At 40.1% G+C, this 26,893-nt stretch overlaps 2 protein-coding genes across 4 annotated transcripts; one reads left to right on the plus strand and one right to left on the minus strand.

Moving 5' to 3' along the window:
- Positions 1-14: 14 nt before the first annotated feature.
- Positions 15-19,061, minus strand: traf2b (Tnf receptor-associated factor 2b). Its single transcript, XM_080848000.1, has 11 exons — positions 19,011-19,061; positions 15,802-16,003; positions 12,555-12,633; positions 12,003-12,101; positions 8,817-8,978; positions 8,610-8,684; positions 8,063-8,137; positions 5,204-5,668; positions 3,334-3,511; positions 2,894-3,042; positions 15-2,148 (listed from the first exon to the last, which is right to left on the minus strand). The coding sequence occupies exons 2-11, from the start codon at positions 15,990-15,992 to the stop codon at positions 1,927-1,929; spliced, it is 1,695 nt and encodes a 564-aa protein (XP_080704126.1). The 5' UTR covers positions 15,993-16,003; positions 19,011-19,061; the 3' UTR covers positions 15-1,926.
- Positions 19,062-19,148: 87 nt separating this feature from the next.
- Positions 19,149-25,836, plus strand: coq4 (coenzyme Q4 homolog). Of its 3 annotated transcripts, none has more exons than XM_080847223.1 (7): positions 19,149-19,252; positions 20,985-21,128; positions 22,532-22,628; positions 22,866-22,968; positions 23,406-23,535; positions 23,911-24,004; positions 25,063-25,836. In XM_080847223.1, the coding sequence occupies exons 1-7, from the start codon at positions 19,189-19,191 to the stop codon at positions 25,271-25,273; spliced, it is 843 nt and encodes a 280-aa protein (XP_080703349.1). In that variant the 5' UTR covers positions 19,149-19,188; the 3' UTR covers positions 25,274-25,836. The 3 variants fall into 3 exon arrangements, with proteins under 3 accessions (XP_080703349.1, XP_080703351.1, XP_080703350.1); XM_080847225.1 differs by having other exon boundaries at positions 23,914-24,004; XM_080847224.1 differs by having other exon boundaries at positions 19,174-19,252; positions 20,988-21,128.
- Positions 25,837-26,893: the final 1,057 nt, after the last annotated feature.

Genomic DNA, 26,893 nt, shown 5'->3' on the forward strand with positions numbered 1-26,893 from the left:
AATTAACTTGTCCATTATGTTTTCAAGCGTTTATTTTCAAACTCGATATACATGCAGGCGTAAATGCAATGTTTAAATGTTGATCTTAAAATTCAAAATCTGAGCTGGTCCGGGTTCACTCTTGGTGGGTTTGTGCATAAATGTTAACAAGTAACAGTTACAAACAAGTAACAAACAAGTTACATTTCAGTCTGGCAGGATTTACCATCAGTTCTCCCTCCACTATCTTGCATCAGGAATTACCGTTATCACACAAATGTTTTCATTGTTCAGTTTCTCCAAAAACCCTTTCACTCGTGGTACGAAGGGTGCATACATAAATCACCCAACGTCCTGGCAGACATGCTGTAGTTGGTCTAGCCCCTCACCTTAGGCCTGCCCAGTGTGGTCAAACATGCTGGGTACCGGCCGGGATGGTCATCTACCTGGTATAGCCTTCAGAGTTTGAGGAGCTTCAAGCCTCTCCACCTCGACAAGGTCACAGCACACGGAGAGGTGGCACAACCCACACAAGCATGAAGCCACCAGCTCAGGTTTATGGTGATCAACTTTGTGTTGTTAGATGGCGTTGGTAAAATGTATAGATACATCAGTTGCAGTAGAAATATTATAATTATAAACTCTAGAGTATTACAAAAGTACACCTATGTAGGTATGATATCACTCACAATATGCATATGCACTGTAGATTTCTTTCATGACTTTGCATTATACGAATCTGCACCTTATATCAGACATTTGGAGCTGCAAGGGCTCAAACAATTTATATTTGCCACACGCGCGCACACAAACAAAAACACACACACTCGCACATAAACACACACGACTCTTTGCACCCTAGTATGATTTGCAGATATTTAAAGACTTACGCATGGGACTACCTTTTTTCTGTTTTCCACCTATTTCTGCGTTTTATTGATGCTACATTTGATTATGAACATATGTCATCGCCTACTAGTCACATGGCATCAGCATCTTAGTGCATTCTTTCACTAAAAATCTAGTCTAAGAACAATGTAAAATAAAAAAAAACATTTCCCGCTCCTTTTTCATTACATAATCTGTTGATAATTGAGAAAATCATTAATTACTTGATAATTACTAATGATCATCATGGTCTGGTTCATGGTGATGGTAGCTACTATGATAAAGAAAGAAGTGTATAGAATAAGTCAAAGGCAAAACTTTACTGGGGCTTGGGGTGTCTCTCGGTTCCAGTTCTTATTACCGTGGAGCTTTGAAACCCCCAAGCCCCTGCAAACTTAAAACCAGCCGCACAACACACTTCTAAACAAGTATGTTTAAAAACTCCCAGTAACACAATTTTAACCATACAAATGAAAAAAGCTTGCAAAGAAGCTAATTCTTATCTCATCTAAATATGTTAATAATTCCTTACCTTGCAGTCAGCCCCTTAAAATGGCTTTGTATATATAATTATATAATATTTTTATAATAATTAATCACTAAAATATAATAAGATAGGTATTCAGCATAAATTGCCACCTTTCTTAATAATCTCCTGTGACGACCATCATAACACTACATCACAAAAACTGGATGCACAGATCTACTGTGCAGATTTTTTGTCACAGTTTGAGCAGGCTGTCACACACAATGTTGGTGTTCCTCAACCACAGAAATAATATGGATGATATGTGCATAGGTTTTTAGTGGTGTGACACCCAAGGTAGCCTAGTTAGATCAGTTTCCACAACTTTTCTAATCCACTGGGATAAAACCATCCTCTGCTTTTCGTTTTCCAGAGTTTACCAACTGTCTTTGGATTATACTGTATATATTTATATATTTATAATATTATATAGCATAAGTATAACAAACATACTGTTTGTATACAAATCATAACGTTTGTTACATATTACGTTGTTAAGAGTCGCAGAGGTAATAAATATTACCCAGAATTCACTAAAGACCTGTTAGGTCTACTATGGCTTTAATGAAAATGGTGTCTTCCCTGACGTAGGAGTTCTTGGCCGAGGCAAGCTTGGCCAGCGGGCAGAAGAGGGGGCAGCCGCTGGCGATGTTCATCTCACTGATGGGACGCTGGAAGGACGTGGAGCTGGTGTCGGGCCGGAAGGCATCGATGATGTGCTCCCGGTTGTTTTGGTCTAACAGCATCAGGGTCACCTGACAGAGGAGGGAAGAGAGGAGAGGAGAGGAGTTGAAAATCAGGGTGTTGGGCATTTCCAGAGGACTGTCCCATTTTCAAAAACATTCCAGTAAAGTGAAAACTTTGCTTGTTGAAAAATCCTACAATGAACCATATACGCACATATGCTTTATAATGAACCAGTTTCCCATTGTTTACTGTGTCCTGGTACTCATCAGTGTCTGAACTCATCCTCACTATATATATACACTAGTAATAATATAGAAATTATAAAATCTCATGGATTTCACTGAGCTACAGTACAGGAAATAAATCGGCAGTAATTAGGCAGGAAACCCCGGATTCTGTATGACTGTGGATCCAAGTGTAAGTTTATGCTCAGAATGTGGGAGAAATAAGCTTTTTGCTAGCATAGAGAATATTTTATTCAGTTCATGAAACATGGCCCACAACCACCAAAACATGGCACTCATCATGTTTATATTTTCGTTCAGTACAGGTATGAACCTTACAAATCACTGCCATATGGGTATTATTTTCACAAAGGAGCAGCATGGTGAAGGAAGTATGTATGTTGCAGTCTGTTAGACTCTACACTTTCAGCATTAAATGCAATACATCTGTATGCATAGAGCCTGATCAATCAGTGCTGGAACTTTTTGATGGAAATGCTTGTTTCTTCCTTGGTAGTAATGCCACTGTTTAAACTCTGCTGCATGAATACACACGACAACAGTGAGACATTGGTTGAGTTAGACGAACCTTCTGACTAAACGGCCACTTGAGGAGGGCGTCGTACTTCCCTCGCATCACCACGAAGAATAAAGACAGGTGTGTCCCTCTGCCTGTGCCGTCTCCGTTAAGGTAGAGTCTCAGGCACATCTTATATCCGTACTTACTGGAGTAGAACGCTGCGTGACAAGAGAAGAGAAGGAGGAGGGAGAAAAGAAGACACAATCAGATGACAAACATCACAAGATGGTGGCACAATGGTGAGATAAGAAACATTGGTGGCACAATGGTGAGATAAGAAACAAAGTTTTTTTGTTAACAGTTGCCTGTCTGGAGGACAAGAGAAGCTTAAAAAAAACCCAGTTTGAAAAAGAAACACAGTTTGGCATATTTGGAGTGGCAATATTTATGGCAATATTTATGGAAGTAATTCATTACATTGCTCAAAATGTGTGAAACGGTTGCCTCACCAGGAGAAAACAGGGCTGGAGATCGTCCGGCGAGAGCATCCTGTCTGCGGTGGCTGAAGTCCGCAACCTTCCAGACAAACACGCCATCGAATGTGCAGAGTTCCAGCTCGGTGAGAGTCTGCTCCGTCTCGGATAACTTTAGGTCCCTCATAGTCAGAGTCCGCTCCAGCTGACGAATCTGCAGCATGCAAACACACACACACACACACACACACACACGACCATCCCGAACCACCACAGAACACAGCAAAAGTGTATCCGAGAGCACACACACACACACACACACACACACACACACACACACACACACACACACACACACACACACACACACACACACACACACACACGACATTTAAAATAAATTAATTCATGCATTGATCCTTAATCAATCATTGATCAATCTGTCAATTGTCTATTGTTAAGGCACCGCTGGAGTCTTGTGGTTGTATGGAGTGTAAAGGGGGCAGTGGGCCTTAAGGGGCTCTCCTCCTTTGGATGTAAATGACTGTCCCTGTGCATAGATGAGGACAAACAGTGTTTCCCCTAGGTTTATAGCTTAGGGGGGGGGGGGGGGGGAGGGGGACGGCGGCAGGGGCGCGGCGCGCCGCGGCGGCGGACACAAACACTTAAATGAATTATGATGTTCATGTGTTTCTTTGAATGACAGCAGTCAATAAGTATAATTTTACATGTTTTATGGTAAAGGTAACCTTAAATGACTTATTTTGTGATCTGGCGCTATATTTAAAAAAAAATTTTTTTTTTTTTTTTTACTTGACCTTCCAGGGGGGGCGGGCGGGGCCGTTGGGGGGGCGGGCCGCCACCCTAATATCATTGTAGGGGAAACACTGACAAATGAGGGGATACACTGTTAGCGACAGCGATGATGATGAAGGCCTCAAGTATGTCGCACTCAGATGTGTGTTCATAATGCACAGTTGCACAGTGTTCCTAGCCCTCTGTGCTAGTACTAAACCTGCAACAACTTTTGCTCATAATTTTTTATTAGTTTGTTTTCCATGTCGCAGTTGTCTTTCAAGAAACCAGCATGGGTATTTTGTTGACTCGCTTGCACTGTGGAGAACTGGTGTCTCGATTTGCGGCCTGGACTACGTTTGTATGGTCGTGATGCAGTGTTTCCCCGGCATTTGATCGCAAAAAATTCTTATGCTTTAACCGAACGACAAAAAAACCTCTTCTTCCTCCTCCTTCTCCTTACTTTTCCCACCTCTTTGCTCTTCAGCCGCGGTGTTGAGGGAATTCTAGTATGCCAACGCCGTCATCCTACCAGCGAAGTGAGAGTATATGAGTGGCACTTCGAGATTAACACAGAAATGGCATGTAACTGTAACAAAATCTTAAATGGACATTCTACCGAATTTCACGAACCCTCTTATTCAAAGGTGGTATCCTATCACAGTACCATGCTTGAAGACACTGAGCTCTTCAGAATGACCCATTTTGTCATTTTGTATCACAAATGTTTGCAAATGGAGACTGCATGGCTAGGTGCATTTTATACACCTGTGGCAACAGGTCTGATTGAAAAACCAGGTGATAAACAGGTGTGGCCAAATACTTTTGTCCATATAGTGTATGTTCCCTTCAAGAAAGAACAGTTTAAATTGTATTTTGTTGGCCTTTTTTATTATTCAGGGTATCTTCTTGTATGTAAATGTATATAGGCAGTATGCATGCACAGAAGACACTAATTCTCCATTTCAACCATATCTACATATCACATATAATTATTATATTTATTATTATAATACATCCATCATTGTATTATATTAATTATAATTATATAAACTATGATGTGCAAATACACAGGGGTATTGATAGGCCTTAGAATGCTCAGTGACTCTACCTTGCTGTGGAGGCCCTCAATCTTTTCCTGGTCCAAGTTATGCTGGCGCGCCTGGGCTTCCTGTGTAAGCGAGCTTCTCTCCAGCTCTCGACTCAGCACACACACAATGTTCTCCAGCGCTGTCACCTTCTGTTCCAGCCCCACTGTGCTCTTCCTTCCCCTCCCAGAGGCTCCGCTGGCCCCTGCCATCCCATCGTCTGGAGCCTGGTAAAGCCCCAGCCCATTGCTATCCCTTCGTCCTCCTCCACCCCTGCTGCTGTTGCTGTAGGCTTTTCCAGAGGCAGCTGCCTCCGCGACGGCCTTTTCTTCAGGTGCGCGGTACAGCCCCAGTCCACCACAGTCATCCTGGTACTCGCCGAACCCGTCGCTTTGAACCAGCGACACCGACGACAGGGCGGTCAGGACCATCCGCAGGTGGTCCATTATGGAGGACTGTTCGTGGTCATGCTGCTTCCCGTTGTCAACCTGTGGGGGAATCAGTGGGAAGGGGGACCAAGCATCAGAGGTTAGTCAAAAAAAAAATGGAGCTGTGCCAAGCAAGTTTTTGTCTTGTGTTTTTAATATTATTGAGTTATTTAATTAATTGTCATAAATTATACATTTAAACTTACTACTATGAATGCACCATGGCATTCCAACTTCCATTATGTTTTTAAATTATAGTTATACACAGGAGAAGATTATTAAATTCCTTGTGCTATTCGTTGGGGACTTCCCACATTGGCCAACCCTCTCACTGTCACATGCAAGTAAGTACTCATAGCCAGCAACCTAACCTAACCTATCCAACAGAACAACTGTTGCAGGATACAACAACACACAACTGGCTGGAGACCGCCGCAACGTGTGCAGCATGTTGTACCCGGGATCCGTAAGGGCCCTCCATCATAGTACAGCATGCACGTCTGTAACCCACAAGTGATAAACACAACAACATGACCGACATGACCATAGAACCCGAGCAGCAGGATACAACTACAACAACAACAACAATAACAACAACAAAGCTACATTAGTGAGCTTTTGACTGGGGTTTTCAGGCAGGTACCCTACTTCATCAGTGTTTTGTTGAATTAGGCCCACAACACCTCCAGAAGACTCAATATTGAGTCTGGCATCCTAGACCCATCCCCCTTCAAGAGTTAGAACACATGCCACTAGGCTACTAGAGACAACAGGTACACCTCAAAATATACCTCGACAACATTGCATGCATCTCAGTTTTAATTCAGGTTAATTCACGACCCCAAGTAGTCTGCCATTTTATAACCCGATTATGTCTCCACGAATAGCGACCCTGGGTCAGGCTAGTTTTACATCCAAACAAAATAGGTAACGAGACAACACCCATACACAACGTGCATAAATAAATAATTCATGAATAAATTGATTCTATTATTGCTTTAACAGTGTTTAAAAAAAATGCAACATATGAACGCATACATGATGCACCAGGCATGTGCAGGAGTGATCCACCAGAGGGCAGACCAGCAAACACTCAGTCTGAGACTGAAGGAGGGTTCATTACAGAGTCGAGCCTTGGAGAGAGAAGACCGAACAGCAGTAAGAGGAAGGTAGGCTGTTGTACTGTTCAATTAAATTTCAATTTTATTTATATAGCGCCATAACAATACAATTGCCTCTGTTGGCTTACTTACTGTGCTAAAAGTTAAGGCTGATTCAAGTGTGCTGTCTGCGTTGATTTTTTTTATTTTTACTACACATGGCCTGAACCTTGGAATTCTAGATTAGCTTAGAGTGCTATATGAACATCCCATGTGATGACTGGGACTTTTTTATCAGGTCTCAGCATGTTCTGACCAGATGCGGTAGGGTTAGGGTCACTTGACCGAACAAAGTACTCCAGTCATCAGATTTAATCGACTCACAAGCGACAACACATTGACTCACATCGTACTTATGGCAATAAACAAAAGCTGCATGTTTATAGTTAGTTCATAATTCACAGGACACTTAACTACAGAACAATGTTTTGAACGAAATCACGACCAACACAAGCAATAATACGAAGGCAACATTTCCACACTCAACCTGTCCCAGTATTTCACAACATTTGAGGCAGAACAAGGGTGTGAGGTCTAAGGGTGGATTCATAATGTTTCCTCACAAATCATGACATCTAGATTATGATCTGCAGTCTTATATAAACTGTATATGATCTAATAGGTGTACATTTATTTGTTCCATAACCACCATAACTAGGCTAAAAAAAAGTAAGTGTATTAAATTATAATGAGTAATAATAAAAAATAAAAAATAGAATTAACTAAAGGTCATGACTAACTTCACTCATGAAATTAAGTCACACATCCCAGCAATGATTCACCAAGAAGACCAACTTCTAAAGCAAGACACAAAGCCAAAATAATTCAACTGCCTCAGTTTCACAAACGAGGAAAAAACGGTGTGTCTGAAGACCACGACAAACTGGTTCTGCAATGCTACTTCTCTTTTAGAAAACAGAACAGAACAGACTGTTCTACAGAAGAGTGACTAAAAGGCAATGGCTTCGTAAACAGATGTGGTGGAAGGGGGGAAGTACATAAGTCCTAAATACTACTGAAACTCAACTGCCTTGGGTCACACACACTCACGCATAGAAATGCTGGGTCTTCCCGAGACTTACCAGAATACTGATCACTGCCCTTTGCTCTGTTAATCTATGGTAAACATGCAAAGTTGACTTATCTTGGAACCTGCACAGCGCCACATGCTTTAACCCCATAGAAATACAGAAATAGAAATGAAAAGATCTGATAGAGATCCACAGGCCAGTCTTAGGTGAGTCATTTTGCCAACAGACATGATCCCTTAAGTGTTAGAGTCATTTATACATACCACAGCATGGCAGCCAACTTTACGGAACTGACATGCCATCTTGGACTTGGCACAGGTTTTAACATGTTCTGGAAACTGTGGAGGAGGGAAAGAGAAAGTAAGGGACCCATCCCCCATAGGTTTTCTATGACAGACACACACAGAGAAAGTGGAAATTTGGTTTGGCTTGATTAAATAAACCCACATAAAATTCCAGCCAATTCCAAAAGTGGAACTATCTGTAAAGTGTGTAAAAAAATAATACAAAATACAAAAATTGGATTACAATTTTACCCCCACTCACACAGCAGCAAGGACAAACTAGTACTATTTAAAAATGTATTTTATATAATTTGTTTATATCTACAAATAGCAAGTAAATGTGTATGGTTCTCTGGTATCCTTCCCCTCCCTTATTTACATAAAACAAATATATGCAAACACACACACCCTTGCTTGTAGAGTATTATATGGTTACGTAAAATGAAGCATGACTGTATGCATACACCCTGTACACACAGTCTGCAAGGCCACATAAAAGGTCTGACCTTTTATGACTTTTACAGACCTTTTCTCGTAAGATCTTTTTCTTTCCGCAGTCTTTGCACTGCATGGGGAATTTCATGCAGATCTCATCATGAGCCTGCGGGTGTGCGAGATGATAATCAAGTCAGGTTTAACAAGATATTAAAATTACACCACGTTCTCCAAATACATCCTGTTCTAGAAAAAGATACTGATCTTAGCTGATGGGGACCATAAAGGTAATAGGCACCTTGATATCTTTGAAGTTGAAGGAAAATTTGCAGTATTTGCAGTTTAGGGTCCTGGCTTCACACTCTCTCTCGTTGTGCCGGTCTTTGTCATTGCGCAAGATCTGAAGTTGACATGCTTCACATGTAATTGTCTCGTAGTCACACTGACCTTCGTGCTGTCCCTGCAGATAAATATACAACAATGAAATGTGTTATTGTACAAGCATGCCAATTCGAAAAGGTCTTGTGTGCACAAAAACATTAACCCCTGTGTTTTTGTGTCTGGGTTTTCCCCCCTTCATTGTTGTAAAAATAAATAAATAAATAAAAACTGACTACAATGTGGTCCATTGTTTGCAGTAGACCAATTTGAAGACTTTTTTATTGCCTGTTCAACTTGCAGTAGTACAGGCAACACATGTACCTTTAAGAGGGCCCTCCTTTTTGGGGGATCTCCTGGTTTGGGCAGAACGATTTGAAAGAATCTTGATTCTCTTGAAGGTGCAATCTGATGAACTTAGAATGAGTTTTTTTGTGGCTCACAGAAAAGCATAATTACCCCCCTTAAATGGGGCCCTCTAATTTCAGTTTAGTAAAGCCTCTCACTGAAGCAGGGAGTTTCCAACGGATCACAAAAGGATATGGTAGGAAGGCAGAGGAGTGTTTCTATTTTTATTTTTTTATGATTTCTGTTCTTCTAAACTTGTTCACATCATTAATTTTGTATCTCTGGTGTATCAGTTCTGAAAATAGTTATGAGACGAGTTCTCTACATTCTCTAAATAACTAGGTGGAGAACCGAAAGCAGACAAGTTCAGTCAGTACCCAATAATACACACAATGTGTTGCGTGACAACTCAATCATAGAATTGTTTGAAATGAGTCATTAACCTAGCAATCATTTTTCTGACAGTTTGCCTGAATCAACATTATGAAATGTGGTCTTTCAAGAAATGATAAAGAAACTGGGTGTAACTGCAATTTCCACCCACATGATGAGGGAGTTAAAACTGTCTGATTAAAGCTGGTGACTAAACTTAAGCTGTTAGCCAATTGTTGAATGTTTATAGTGTGAAAATGGTCTGAAACATTTCAATGCAATGTGCGGTTATTGTGAACACCCTCCAGCCTCAATCTGCTTGCACAACACATGCAAAGTTGTCTTTCACAAGTCCAAGCTTGCACAACAGGTTTAGCACCAGCAATTGAGGGCACTTCATGAACTTTGTTTCTTCTCTAATACAGGTTTCTAAAGCAAGTCATCCTGATGTACTACCAACCAAAGTACAGCTAGAACTCTATGCTTTAGTGCTCTGATGCTATAACAAAGGACAAATCCTTTTGCTTGGGGGACTTTCCAGTGGCTTATCTGTTTGCATACTTAAAACAGCCGTTAAAACATATGTTGGACTAGTTCCAAGAGTCTGGCGCCAAGGTTTTATAATGACTGATTCTCCCTGGCAGTTAAAATTGTCACTCAGTCATCTGCACTGTGAACCATGTTTGCAGATGTAACATATCAGATCTTTCATACAGTTGTCACCCATTTTAACTCCTCTTAGAGAAAGCTTTATTGCTAAGAAAAGAGCTACACACAACATCATGGCATGTTGGAAAAAGTAAGTCATTTGACCTTAATCCTAGTGACACTGATTGCCAAGTAAAATATACGTTTTCAGCACAAATGAAACAGGTTAGAGCTATGTGACCTCACAAAATGTCTGACTTGACAAACCTTCTCGCTTTCGTACTGAAGTAAAACCAAACAATAAGCAGTTTCTTTCTTTTTCCCTAAGTTCAGCATTTTGCATTCTGTTCCTTTTTGTTGTAAAGAAGAGTGCCATCGACCAATTCCTTTTTGAATGCATGCATTCAATGCAGCAGGCAATGTCTCTGCTCATATCAAGCCCCTGTCATTTGAAGCATTTTCAGTTTTCTGTCCTGTTCAAATCATAACAACTCTGAGCAGTCTCCTCCCACTCCTCAAACCATGTGGTCTTTGGGCTTATTTACAACATTGGTGTGTGTGTGTGTGTGTGTGTGTGTGTGTGTGTGTGAATGTGTGAGTATGGTCCTGTGGTTTTTCGGGGGATTTCCACAGAATTGAAACCACTCTGTACTTACTGCTGGGGAATGTGAAATTTGACCTTGATCTTTCACATTCGTTTCACATCCTGTTCCCTCCCTCTGACTCTCCTTACACGCTATCTCTAAACTCACTAATGTGGGCTGGTGAATAATTCTTTACTAAGAATGATTAATGTCTAGAGGCAACAGAAGGTTGCGGTTACCACCATACTCATCAAAGGAAGTAAACAACACTCAGAAACAATGCATGACTTGGCAGCAGAGGGGGCAAGAATGCTGCATTTGGAAACAAGCCACAAAAACCCAATAACCATGACAGCAACTGCCTGCCATCCCCAGACAGTTTGAAAAAAAAAAAAAAAAAATGCCTCATGAGACTGTTCATGAATAAATGTGGCGGGAAATATTTGAATTGTAGTGAGTGGGGTAGAAGGAGAACACGCACAGAGCTTTAGATACCTTCAACCACATAATGAGGGAAATGAAAGAAGGAAAGCACCGAGGTGTCTGTTCATTGGTTGTCATAGATATGATAGTGATTCTGTATATCACTATTTTTATTTACATAAAGATCAGCTAGTGCTCAGGTAAGTATTAACCTTACTTCTGTTCAACACAAACCCTTTGATCCAGTTAATTGTTTTGTGCTTAAACAAGTTGCATGCCCTTGTAAATGATTAAATACTGGCTGTATTGGATACAATTAATGTGTTGTGGTGTGTGGAAATGGTGTTAGCAAGCTAGTAGGCTAACCACCCCTTACAAGGCCCTACAAGCTGTTCTTTTTTAGCAAACGAAATGACTGAACAACTGAACATTCCTGCAATTTTCAGACTGTAAAAGACAACAAACTATTTGAATAGCTGTCGTCGGGCAAAATTCACTCTTCATTTGCATAGGATTCAACTTTTCCCGACTTTTTGCTCACTTCGCCCCATTCGCTCGTCTACGGCACAATCGCCTTCCTCCAACAGAAATGAATGGAACGCAGAACTTCACTTCGCTTATTCTGCTGTGATGTACCAGTAGCGTTAGCCATGTGACACAAAGCATACCACTGCAACCTCTGGATACACATAATATCACGACCAAGCTATGTGTATTGGAGTGATCTTCACCTCAAACTCTTTCATGGTCCCAGTCCAAGGGCAGCCTTCATTTGGGCACTTTGCTGGAAGGCCATCAATCTCCCGGCGCGCCGCATTGTCTGGAAATGCCTGCAGACAAGGGAATATGGTGTTATTATCTCTAGAGTGTGATTACAGTAAATAAAACTTGAATTGAGTCCAGAGTCTAAGAAACTGCACATCACACACAGGCCACATATACACACATAAACAGAATGTGTGCAAAAAGGCCACACACATACACACAGAATGTGTTTAGAAAGGGCCACACACACACATACACAGAATGTGTTTAGAAAGGGCCACACACACACATACACGGAATGTGTTTAGAAAGGGCCACACACACATACACAGAATGTGTGCAGAAGGGCCACATACACAGAATGTGTGCAGAAGGGACCACATACACAGAATGTGTGCAAAAAGGCCACCCACACACATACACAGAATGTGTGTAGAAAGGGCCAGGTAGAGAAATTATCAGAGATATCTACCATCTAAAGCAAGAAACTCTTGCGTCATTTCTCCAAACAAACTTACTTCTTTTCCGTTCAGCATGGACTGAGAGTCTTCAAATATACCCTCCACACGACATGCTTCACAGGGCTTGGGGCCGGAGCTGGACAAAAACATATAGTTATGTATGGGGTTGGTACTCTAAAGCCTTCCAGTTAGGATAAGCAAATGGAGACCCAAAATGCAAAACTATCTTTCTCTCACCCAGCTATAACTTAGCTGAAAACAACAGGCTGCAAGAGAAATTTCAGAGGGGGTCGAATGGAAAAGCTAATTTTTGATTGAAAATATTAAATTGATTTGCCCATTTTATTTGAAGACATCAGTTTGCAAAGTTGAACCATGAATTTCAAAGAATGATAAACACATGCAAGTGTATTACAGAGTGTTTACCATGTAAGGATACAATGCATCACTGGACATTTTTTTTCAAGAACTAAAACTAAAAGAGGAAGCTGGTTAAAACTGAGAAGAAATACATCTACATTTAAAACAAGAAAAAACTATTCTGAGAAGCTTTTAAAGGGCTATCCCACATAAAAGCCATCCATTCGAAAAGATCGAAATTCTTTACAATGTGCGACAGCAAAATTTCCCCTATCTCTACTAGAAACTGTGCTATGCTATGAGTCATGAGTCTATAGGAAACTGCCAGAGGGCTGCTACCAGAAACCCTGCATGGGGCTCAGTGTTATGCAGAAAAATCCCTGACAGTGAAATATAAGAGTAAACACAAGGGTTTAATGAGCAAGATAATTTTTGATCGAAACGCAACAAATACAATGTGGCCACAAGGTGGCATTAAAGACAATGTTAAGGTTTAAAGCAAAAAGGAAATGCAGCATGCTACCGTAATTTCCAGACTATTTACCGCTGTAAAATTTCTGCAGCCCTGCGGTTAAAGTAACGCTATGGAGCCTCTGAAGCCGCCAGGTAGGGGGCTACTTTCTGCTGGACTATTCAGTAACGTATTTGCTGTCTTGCATTGTCTTGTGTTGCACTTGCTTGATGTTTGGTTGCTAGTTTATCATAAACAATGAAAGCAAATTTCAACAGGTTTAGCCGCTAGCAAGACATCTGGTTAGTGGTGTTAGCAATGTCGCTGCCAAATGTGAGTCCCTGCCTGATGTGAGTCCGCATGCGCAAACACAAACACAAACGGTTTACGGCAGAAGGCTCAGGAGCAAACTATCCAAGACGCGCATGCTCATACATGGTTCAATATCAACGTATCTGGCTTCTCCTAACGCATAATGTAGGTTTATTTAACGTAGTGTTTTATAATTTTGTCAACGGTTTACAGCATAACATCGACATATGGGGCTAGTCTTCACGCATAATGTGGGAATATTTACTGGTAGATTTAATTGTGTTGTAAACGGTGAACAGAGCGGCTCAACATCAACATATGGGGCTGGTTTTAACGCATAATACCGGTACATTTAATGTTATATTTAATTGTGTTGTAAACGGTTAACAGCATAAGGGTCAACGTCAACATATGGGGCTACGTTGTATTACTGTTACTAGTAATGAATGCACTGCTTAACTAATAATTCAATAAACATGAAGCTTAACACCATAAACCTTGGTGGATTTCAAACGTAAACAAATGCGCTTGTCATTCCACTTCATGCTGTACACCACCAGCATTACCTGGCTCGTTGTACTACAAAAGTGTCGCAAAGTGACAAATGCGGACTCACATCAGGCAGGGACTCACATTTGGCAGCGACAAGCAAGCTTGTTATAACATGCTTGGACATTGATGCTAGTAATAAGTGCTCTCGCGTTGGCTTCTTTGTAATGTTATTTTGATAGCTATGTTGGCTATGTGTTCTTTCGGAGTTTAAATGTCTTCAGTATTAATCTACATTGTAGAAAATAATAAAAGTAAAGAAAACACTTCTCTAAAAAATTAAAGGTGTGTCCAAACTTTTGACTAGTACTGTTCATATAATGCATTTTATTCGCCTGGAAGTAAGTAATGCGTAACTCTGTCAGGTAAAATGGGTCCCTCGCTCTCTTTCACATTCAATTCCATGAATGTATCAGGTAAAACTTGCATGGGATAGAACACATTTTCATTCACACTCAGTCTTCCATAATGATAAAGAAACGTGTGTGTGTATACCCACCCGACTGTAGCCTATTTAACGGGATTCTATGAAGCTTTCCTTGTTATATTGAGCTTAGGGAACCATCTTCACAGTTGGCAACTGCTAGCATGTGTTAATATGAACCCATGTTAATATGTGTTAATATGAAGCTGCACAGGCAACCTGAGGGTTTCTATATTTTCCTATTATCATTCTGAGGAGACTGAAAGATCAGCTAGATATCTAGCCATCGTTTCATGCAAATGGAATGCTGCCATTTAAACTAGTTACAAACAAAAGTCTCCTTTGGCTAGCTAGCTAGCATTGCAATAAGGCAAGCATTAACTTCTCAAAATCAGTTCACCAATAAAAAGCAGTTCAGTGCTTTCCTTACAACTTTTAAATGGCTAGTAGCACTCGCACCTCAACTACGTGGCATTTAGTTTTACACACGGGTGGGGTCAATACACTGGCTTGTTTTATAAAATTAGATAACATAACGTAATGCAATTTATATACGGTACGGTTAGTAGTCTGGAAAATGTGGTATTGTTATTCGCTCAATGTAACGATGCAGGAGACAGTGAACATTTCTTGTGAAAGGTACTGTGCCTATTGCATGCCCTACAAACAAAAACATACATTAATTTTTATTTTTTAAAGAAATTGGGTACGTTTTCTGCAGTTTATCCTAAGGAGTCTCCTGAAATGTAGTCATATTTAACTACTATAAATAAAAACCTTAGAGGATAAGTGAGTCATATCGTTAGGGACAGTTGACTTAAGGTCAGGACTCAGTCATGTCACTACGGTGCCTGATAACAAAGCTAGCTGCTAATCGTTGGAAATTGAATTTGTGTCATTGAAAAGGGAAAAGAAATTTTAGCTATCAAGTGAGAACACTGATCGCTTAACTGTTGCAATTAACACAAATGCTGTGTCATCCCTCCATTGATCATAATTGAAGTGGTAGTGTGCAACTGCAGAGGAGCACACTCACCACACAAATATATCCTGGTGAGCATCCTACAGAGGAGGTCAAGGAAGCCAGGTTCTGTTATGTAGGATAAACGGAGCTGCGACCAGCATGCCCAGTGATTGCGGAACAGGTCAAGTGATTAAAAGGTGGGGAGAGGTTGCAGACTGAGGAGCTGGGCAGCATCCACGAGTACCTGGTGAGCTGGTTGAAGCAAAACACACAGTATCGATGGCCACATTTAGCTTGAACTGGCTTCCTGAGGATGTCATCACACTGCTGGCACTGGTACTTCGTCTCCATGTGACTGCTGAGAACAGACCGACTGATCCCCGGTAACGAGGAGTCCAGTGAAGATGGCAAAGACATGCGTGCCATCATCATCATCCATGCACCCACTGTGTAAGAAAAAGACAGAGATCAAATTATGAGATCTGGTGTAATGAGGCATTTGATTTGATACATCACATAGCTTTAAACATGATGTCTGATGTCTATGTGTCTGTTACATGTAGCTCTTAGAACGACTTTTAAGGTTTAAGTGGAAAGCATTTTAAGCCCCTCAACTGATTTAAGTTTTAAGGCTAGCTTGTTTTTTATTTCTATGAAACTCTATTTTTTTTTAATAAAACACCGCACCTCTTTAGCCTGACGATGTCATACTCATAATTCTAGTCAGAATATGAGTCTGATACTGCGCCATTGAGCTGTGATTATAGGGGCGTGTTTCAACGAACCAGGAAAAAAATGCCTCTTCACTCAATTGGATACCTAGAACCAATCAGAGCAACGTAGTATGACCATATGACCATCTGTTATACTTATTAGCAGCGAGTCTAGCTAGCTACTATGTGTTTCAATGGATTTTAGGTTTAAGCGTTAGCAATAACCTAAAAATAATGGTCTAGAGTTTCAGTTAAGACCTACAATACTCTGCAACATTCGTGTAGCATATCAATGTAGTCAATGTAGACATAAAAAAGTCGTCTAGATAGCTTAATTCACATAAAATATCTCCCACTAACAGGCTCCCGAGACGCCGACATCTTCGTACGATTTTGAATCTACCGTTATTTCAACTCAAGCGTTGGTGACGTAGTTGATTACGTTACTGTTGATCATCTGTCGATCATCGTATAAAACCCGCCCCGACAATTTGATTGGCTGTCATATTTTCGGTCGGGAATAATTTCTCCCCAACGAAGCAGTGCCAGACCGAACTTCCAGACCAAAACATTTTGTGGGCGGGGTTCGGTCTGGTATCCAGGCTAGCACCTCTTCACTCTGTCCCTCTCAATTTAACTGTGTAACTAAGATATTTAAGACACACCTACCATCTCTCTGTTTCACTCAATTCTCTCCTTCTAATATTTCCCCCCTTCACTCTCTCTTTATCTCATTATCCATAGCCACTTATGTTCACCCTCCTTTTCTTTCTTCTTTCAATTACTCTGTCCATACATTGAGAGCAACAAACCCAGAACAAATTCCTTGTATATGAAAATGTACTTGGCCAATAAACATGATTCTGATTCTGATCTGATCAATTGCTACTCTTTTTTCAACTTTTTTGCCAGCTTTCTTTGACTTTACAGTCCCCTATCCTCCCTCACACTCCATCTCTCTACTTCACCCCATACTTGTCCTTACTTCAATTGTTTCCCTCTTCACTTTCTCTTTATCTCATTACCCATAGCCACTCCTGTTCACTCTTCTTTCACTTACTCTGTCCATCAATACTTACGCTTTTTTCAACTTTTTTGTCAACCTTCTTTGACTTCTCTACAGTACAGTCCTCTCTTCCATTTCCTTTACATCCCCCATGCCATCCTCCATGCCATTTCTATTTCCACTTTATCCATCAATCATTCTAACATCTCCTTCCTCCAGTCCATTATATTTCCTATTTTCACTCATTCCCTCTTTCTGTAGAACCTTCATCCACTTGTTTTTTTTCTATCCCTCTCTAACTCCTCTTTCTGACTCTCCATTTCTCTGCTTCATTCCATTTTCTCAACTTCTTTCAGTATTTTCCCTCTTCACTGTCATTATCCATAGACACTCTTGACTCTTCTTTCCTTTCTTAACTTTTGCATTTCATTCAATGGTATTTCCTTCAGGAAATGCATATTCTAGTATAGTGTGATTTGTTAAAAGCTAGCTGAGGTAGGTTTAAAAGTTTACAAACTTCCAAGCCTTATTGGCATGAGACTGACAAAAAGACTGATCAAACTTTTTGACGTTAGATTCATTTATTTGGATGACATGACAGGGCATCTGGAAAAACTACAAATCTCTGTGAAACAGGGTTACATAAGGTTACAGTCTACGTCGGGTTCTTTCATAAATAACATTGGTAGGGATACTTAGTATGAAAACTAGTTGACAACTTCCCTGAACCAACCAAACATCACTCAAGCGCAACATAAGATATAGCAAGACAGCTAATACATTACTGACTAGTCCAAGTCCAACAGAAAAAAGGCCAGGGATCTAACTTGCTTGGTTACTCTCTCTTTTTCTCTTCCTATCCTCAGACAATGGTTTGGCTTATGAGAGATGGTTTCTTCCTGTCCTCTGCCATGATAACCATACAGATAATACTATCCTCCTAGCTTTGTTTTATAGTTTGCGCATGGGTAGTGTTGTTGTTGTGTGAGCTGGTGACATTAAGCCTTACGTAGTTCTCGCGAGAAGTCTGGCGTCCTGTATCTTAAAGTACAATGAGACGTTCTCCATATAAGTCAGTGTGCCACTCCAGTTGTTAAGTTATAGTTGTTAAGGTCCAACCGAAGCTACTAGATCGCATAATTGTTATGTTTACTATTGTATTATAGCCCATTCACTGTTTGGTCAAGACAACTCAGCATAGGTTGAGATAAGGCAGTGAGTTGGCAAGTAACTATTTAGAGAGTTTGTTCTTTCACAACTGCAACGAACAAAGGGGGATAGTTGAAGGAAAATAAATACTTGTACAACTATATATGTGTTTATAAACAAACTTTTAAAAACTACATGCATAAAATGGATGGAAATACTGAGACACGTTTAGGACGTCTTGACATTAAATATAGCATACATTGTAAGAACAGACCGAAAACTTTATCTAACAATTGGAGCTGCCGAACTGGTTAGGTCGTTTACACAAATGTGGCCTGTAACAATAGTAACTCATTTTAGAATAATAATAAAAAACATTATTTCAGTTTCTTCGTCTCTTGTATTTACTGACTACGCAGAGGGTCTAGCTAACTCTGCAAAAAAGGCCTGCTGCTGAAAAGTAAGTAGCCTAGCCTACAGCCTCGACGGATCACTTTCCTCGAACTAATGTTTGCATAACCCTATAGTACAACGACATACAGACACTAGGTGTAAATAAGAACAAACTTAAAAATACCAACTTACCAATTTAAAATTGGGGGGTGTTGTGTCGCAACGTTACAACTCACAGCACTGTATTTGTAAGGTTTGCAAATAGGGTGGAGTCAAAAAAGGAACCGAACCGCCCTATAGCAAAGGGTCGAATAAATTGAGTTGAGCTTGTGTATGTTGTGGAGAAACTGCCTAACCGCCTTCTTTAATCATGTATCGCATATCTACATTTGGTTTATTGCCGAATGTACTGCAATGTACGGTAATCTGTAGAGGTATGACAGTAGGCGCAGGCAAGTGTTCACGTTTGTCACCTTGTAGTCAGCACTGTATGTCTGTTCAAAGGTTATCTTTGTAGCAAAGGCAACCATGCTTAGCCAACGCAAACAATCATAGCTACTCTGTACCCCAAAGGCTTTAATTAAAGACAACACTTCATCTTCAAAACAAAGTGAAACGATCCAATTGTATACTCCATTAATGTACTGCTCGATAGATTTCAGTCGTTGGTGTTATAAAGCTTTAGGGTATTGTTATCACAGGAGAACTTCGGTCGTTGGCTAGCTAGCGAAGCTATCGACACAGCACAGATGGTGCCATGTAAAATGTTAACGTAAGGGACTCATCATGGTGCTAACGTGAATAAGTGTTAAACAGTTGCTTTACAGTACACACAATATTGTGCTTAACAGACATGAACGCAGTAAAATCATCACAAACGTTGGTATATGCATGTGTCTTTCAGTCCTGTCAATGGCATTTTTTACCACTATGGCAAGCCGTTGTATCATAAAATATCCAACCAGCTGGTTATTTAAGATACATGATTTGAATGCTCTGTAATTCTTAAAATTGCAAAAAATTTAAATTGAGTAAAACATTTATTCAAAGTTCTAAAACTAGGGTATATTGAAAATCACCTAACGACCTCAGTTATCCTGTGTATTCAGTTATTGTTTAAAAAATATATATATTATTATTATTAGTTTTGAGTTGCTCACTAAGATCATAAGCTAAAGCCTGAGCCCCCAGGTTTTGTAAGGCAATGAATGTGTAGTTGAAGCATTTAGAGGGTGTGTTCTGTAGCCTGATGAGTAATTGCTTTAGAATTACAGTTCAGATCTGTAGTGTTATGACTTGAAAATGTTATCATTACCAGGGTAATTTAAGATTAATTGGTTTACCATGCTCAGAGTTTTAAATAATATTTTAAATTATTACTGCAATGGTAAAAATTATAATAAGAAGAAAAACAACAAGATGAAGACATTTTATTTGTAACACTTCATTTTATTTCACACAACTTCCACACATGCCCAATTGACAGCAATATTGACCACATGGTCAGTATTTGAATTGGTAGTGCAAAAACTGCCACATACACACTCAGGACATGTTAGAAAAATATATAAAAATGAAATAACAAAATAAAATACTTAAGTAAAGGCAGTTTGAGCACAATACACTAGGCAATTGATTCATGAAAAATAATATACATAAACTTAAATCATGTGCAGTTTATGTTCTTTCTTTGGTGGTGATGTTGTAGACTTTCTGAATAGCACGTTGTAGAGTACAATATTAATATGAAATAGCCAGGTACACTTTATAGAATGATCCACTAATTCAAAGTTAGTGAATTATATGATTACAAAACTGGTTTTCATCACTCTTGTTTACAGGTTGAAGAGTGCGTTGGTTTTCTCCCTCTGTAGGCAGCCATGAGCTTGTTGTGTTTTAGAGCAGACTATCGATTTAAATCTCACCTTAAAAAACACCAGAAACTGGTTAACACTTTTGTCAAACACAACTTTCAAAGTGATTATACTAGCTAACACTGCTGACTCAAGAATTCGTTTTTGCTAGCTGTAGCCACTGGAGCTCCGCTAGTAATGTTAGTTCCTCGAATTCCTTACAATTGCAATTAACTAATTGACTCTGATTCTTGATTCTTGTTTTACAGCAACATTTATACAAGTTATTGTACTTTGTGTGTGTGTCCTTTAGCAGCCTTTAGGCAGCAGCACAGTTCACCCCTGGAAAGCCAATATGACCGACTATACCCAGGCCATATTCCCACCAACCCTATACAGAAGGCTCTATTGGCAGTCGGATCTGGGTTGGCTGCTCTTCAGAACCCTTACAGACATGGTAAGACGGTAAGAATTTGTGCCATTGTGCCATGCTATAAATTAATGCAAAATGATTACACAGTATATCATTATTTAGATTGTCGGTGTAGACATCACATCATCTTCTTTCAAATAACTTTATTTACCATGGATAAAGAAAATCAATCAATGTTCTTTTACATTACTGGGAACATTTTCTTGTTTAAAATGTTCTTGCTTATTAAGTGACTTACAACATCTAAACAAGTAAGCCTTCACTGAGCTGTCATATTGATCTTTCATGTTAATGTGGCTTACAATTGATACCGATGGTCTCATTGGATGGATTCATTTATTTGCCACTGACTGATGCATTCAAGTTTCAATATTAGCTGTGTGTATATTTTTTATTTCAGTGATGCTTTTGTTGACTAAAATATTTTTTGGAGACGAGCATTTGCTACAGAACAGCCAGCAGTGTTTGGCCTATAGGTGGACTATGTGTCATGTTGAAACAGATAATATGAATTGCTCCCAGTTTGTGAGAAATGAAAGTGAACCATACGTTTGAAAAAATGCCTATGTTATGAGACAACTTGTGTTAGACACCTTGTGTAAGTTTACATGCTACTGTATCATTTCAGGAAAACTCCACTATCCTGAAGAAGCAATGATGGGACTTCAATTTTAGAGAAATGATTAATTTTCTTTCCTAGTAGTTATTATCATTTAGGTCTGTAGGGAAATAATTAAACCTGGGGGGGAAAGTCTCTGAGTAATATTCAAATCAGACAAATTCTTGGTACTTTTTCGTCAGTCTTGACTGTGTGAATCCGCCTACTTTCACATTGATTAATCTGGATTTTATTGCAAATGTGTATTACATGTGTGAACAACAATGTACTGCACAGTATGCATTGCATTGATTTTTGTTGTTATAGTATGTGAACTTCTAAGGTATTTTTCTTTATGTCTATAATGTGAAATCAAAACCTATATGCACTATTCTTGCATGCCAATCATGTTCTAGCGTGATAGTTACATGCTTAGCCTATTAGGGCTGTCGAGCGATTAAAGATCTAATGAATTACTGTACATGACTCGGAATAAATTACCGAATTTGCCATGTGAAGCATTTCAAAGTCTGTGAGATTTGCCTTTGACGTGAATTGACAAAATGAACAAGCCTTGGCAGTGTGATGTTCACCACTTATGAATAACAAACAACAGATACTTCACTTAACTTTATTTAGTGAATAGGACATTTTCTTTATACCTATTAATCCATCAAATAGTTGTATTGACTCTGAGGCATAGGTGACTCATTGGTGTTCGTGCACAGGGATAACCAGGTGTTTTACTGAGGGATGGGGGGACCTTGAATGGTGGGGTGGTCTTTCAGGAGAGTCCTGGTTCAATAGTATCCATGACTCAACGTTTCAGACATGGTTGCGGTTCTTGGCGAAACAACAGGACACCTGGCCCTTGTGAGGTTACGTGATCAGATGAAGAATGACCCTGAAGGGTCCACTATATTAAGGTAAGTCTCAGCTTCTATCTGATAGCTGTAAATAAACAATTACAATCATCCTTCATTAAACAAAGTATTTGAAAACTTATATACAGAATTTGTTCTGGCAGTAATGGTCCGGTGAATCCTAAGGTGTATTTTTTGTGTGTGTATGTGTCCTACCCCATCGTGGTATTGACCTGTGACATGTGGTATTGACATCGAGAAGTTTGGTTGCTGTTTTCCTTCTTCTGAATGCTTTCTCAGAGAGCGGCCACGTATCCGCCTCTCCACTCTGGACTTGGCCCACATGGCTACGCTTCCAGATGGTTCCTTTGGAAGGGAATACCTCCGTTTCCTGGAGGAAAATGTAAGTGGGTCCGTATATGTAGGTCTCAAGGAAATGTAATGTGTACTGTGCAAATAATACTATGTGTTAACTGCCAGTTAAGGCCTCAAGTTCTAACCTTTACTAATATTAAATTGTGGACAATACAACAGAGACACATCATGATATATTTATAAGCATACTTAAAGTAAACTAGCAGATGTTTTATCAGAGGCATTATAAAGGAAGAGACAAATCACACTGAGAGAAAATGAATGGGGAATTGTTTATCATTTATTTGGATCCCCATTAGCTTCCACAAAGTGGTCGCTAGTCTCCCTGGGGTCCGTGCATAGAGTTTACACTTGCTTTACTTCTACCGCTATTACTGAGCTGGAATAGAACAGAACTGAATGTTTAACACCAGTGTCTCAAAATGAGCAAATGGAATACCTGTATAAGCTCTCTGTTTCTTTCAGAGAGTAACGCCAGACTCCCGAGCGGATGTGAAGTTTGTGGATAATGAGGAGCTAGCATATGTCATTCAGCGATACCGAGAAGTACATGACCTCCTGCACACGTTACTAGGGATGCCCACCAACATGCTGGGTGAGATTGTATAAAAACCTGGATGTTATAACTGATGACCAACTTGATTCTTCTGAGCAGGAATGTTACCCAACTTCTTGTGCAGACCCTTGATATGTCTAAACTACACTATTGTAATTCCATTTTAATTGGTCTGCCTTAATGTGTTTTAAGAGCATTGCAGATGATTCAGAATGCCACTTGGTCTCTTCGGACCATAACAATATTTATTTTACTGTGGTTAGGAAATATTGTTTTTGAGAGTATTTAAGGATGATTATGTTCAAGGGTGATTGGTTTTGCAGTATTGGGTTAAAGTACCATTTGGTGTACGAGGGTAAGTCTAGCTGGTAAAGGGTGGGTGCGGTTGTTGACCGTCTGCCATCTGTCTCCCAGGAGAGGTTGCGGTGAAGTGGTTCGAGGCAGCACAAACAGGCCTACCCATGTGCGTCCTGGGAGCAACTCTAGGACCACTGCGTCTCTCCTCCAGGTGCCTACTCTTTTAGTTTTTCTTAATGGACTCCAGTTAATATTCAGTTTACTGGATATATTAATCAACATATATTCTACAAGTCCAACTTTAAGATATTCAAAATGTATATGTTATTGCTCATAGCTTTGGTATATATTTTCTATATCCCCTTTTGTGCATAATTATTTTATTATGATACTTCCCTACATCAGCTAATTAAAATGAGAGTTTGAAATGAGAATTGAGAATTTCCCCAAAGCTAACAGAAAAGCCAGGAAAGGAAGTGCATTGTAATATTGGTACAGACTTGTAACATTTGAGAACTTCAAAACTTCCCTGAATTGTATAATTGTCTATTGTGTCATGTGTGGTCCTTTATTTTCACAGTGTCCCATTACCTATTCCAGTTACCACCTCTCACTATCTCTACCATTACCTATTCCAGTTACCTATTGTTATAGGCTTTTTGGCTATAACACAAAAGAGACAGTCTTACAGTGTCTGTGTCTGTGTCTGTGTGTGTGTGTGTGTGTGTGTGTGTGTGTGTGTGTGTGTGTGTGTGTGTGTGTGTATCTGTGTGTGATGCTTATGAGAGCAAGAGCCTCAATTAGAACTTTGCACAGACATGACTACAGCCCATGTGTTATACTATTTTTAAAATAACACCAGATGTAGCTCGCAGCTCCTGCACGTGGCAGTGTGTTTATAGCCTCTGACAGCCTTTCTTTTCCCCCTTTTTGCTTCCTCATATCTGCCAATTCTTGCCTTCCTTCCTTTCTCACTATTCTGGTATTCCCAACATTGTCTTTCTCTCCCCCAATCTCTCTTATGTTCTTGTCCCCTCCCCATTTCTTTCCCTCCCTCTCCTCCTCTCTTTGTCCCATCTCACTCTCTTCCTCTTTCTCTCTCCCATTCTTCTCACTTCCCTGTGCCTCATCACCTCCCCACTCTCCTCTTCACCTCTTTTCTGTTCGCTCTCCTTAATCTCATACCCTCTCTTTATCTCTCTCTCTCTCTCTTCCCCCCCCTCTCGCTTCCTCCTCTCTTTCCCATTGTCCCACCTGCCCTCCTCCCAGTCGTCTGCAGACGTTGGCTACGTCTCTGGGCCCGTGGGCGCTCCGCAGTGGAAGGAGGGCGCGATGTGTGCTCAGCATCTTCTACGAGCGCCGATGGGACCAGAGCCTGGAAGAGCTCCGAGAGGAGCTGGACATCGAACCACCACCCCTGGTTGTCCAGGCAACCAAGGAGAAGGCTGCAGCAAACGCAGATACTGAGCTAGTTTTATGAGCAAAACCGATATATATGTTGTATTACTGATGACTATGAATGATGTCTGTTGTGTGAGTGTTATGTGATGACTGAGGAATGTGGCATGGATGTGTGTAACGTGTGTGACTGATGAATATAGGTTTATTTTAATGGGTGGATATAACCGGCCACAGAGAATGGTTGTACACCTAGAGGATGAAGGTCTACCAGTTATGATGAAATTAATTTGAAAGATGCTTCAAATAAAGGATATTCTGCACCTGTGTGGATACCAGATGCATGTGTCAGTTATCCTGTTTAAACAGGAGTTCAAGTGGGATGAATCACATGTGGACACAATCTTAGTCCAGCTATGACCAACAGCATTGTGAACAGAAAAACACAAGGATTACTAACCTGATTGAAATTGCTCCGGAAACGCTGTCTCATTTTTTTCTCACATACTACATATGACCCAGATGTCTTGTGATAGTCACACGCCTGTTTGGGTGCAGACCATGTGCATATGTGCTTATAGGCATGCCCCTGTGGATTACTGGAATGAATAACCTTATTTAATAAAAAGTAATTTAAGTACGTGCGCCAATTCGTATCATTTGGAAATTTATACCATTTCAATGAAGTACTGTGTTCCTTGGTCAGACATTAGCTCGAAGGCACATTGTAGAATTGAAGCAGAGGATTCTTTAAGTCATGCCCAACAGCAATGCAGAACTTTTTATCTTACTTGAAATTTTATGTGTGGCTCCTTTGTGTAGGTATTACAGTGGGTATTTTCTGTAACATTATATTGATTTCCTTGCTGAGAACCCTTAAGGAAGCAAAGAGCATTCAAAATAACTGGTGGAATGTTAAGGAAGACTTCCATTATTTATTCTCGGACCACTTCCTTATTGTAAAGGTTGCTGCCATAGTTTCATGTTGACTTATTTTATGAGTATGTCTCTGTTTGATTGGAGAGGAGGACTACAGGGTTGTGTTGACAGCAATAACGGAAACTGAATAAACTTGTTATTCTGGATAACTTCTTTACTAAGCATGAGCAACTGGTCCAGGTGTATCTGATCTGATTTAATTAAAAATTATTATCATGATCATTGGTGAGATTGTGATGACGTCACAAACGTATAACATCATGTGTCATCATGACATTGGAAAAAAACCTAGGTTAAACTTAATTTTGAAGCTCCCCTGCAGACTATCTAGAGATGCTCAGATTGTTAAACAAACTTTTACCTACAATGTATGGTTAGGGGTCGGGTTTGGTTAAGGTGATGTTCAGTGAACAATTTTGAAGGACTGAACTTGAATTTCAGTCTCTGTAGGCGAACTATCCAAACTAAATGTTACCGAAAGCAATAGCTAATAGACATCCATGGGCTTCACCGCATTCAGCACATCAGTCTTGCCCAAAGTCCCAGGGGCTGATCAGAACACAGAGGAACACTGCAGGTCATGCTGGGACAAGTGGTCAGCTCCTACAGTGGGCCAGGCTGACCAGAGGTGACATCCACCTGTTCAGTGGAGGGAGGAACTCTCCAGCTCCTCTGTTACTCTTACCTCATCCGCTCTGCTCCTTAAGGGGAGTCAACTCAAGAAGTTAGGAAGCCTGAACCACTACTAGACTCTGTCATCAGA

This window comes from Sprattus sprattus (assembly GCF_963457725.1).
Source record: "Sprattus sprattus genome assembly, chromosome: 11".
NCBI lineage: Eukaryota > Metazoa > Chordata > Actinopteri > Clupeiformes > Clupeidae > Sprattus > Sprattus sprattus.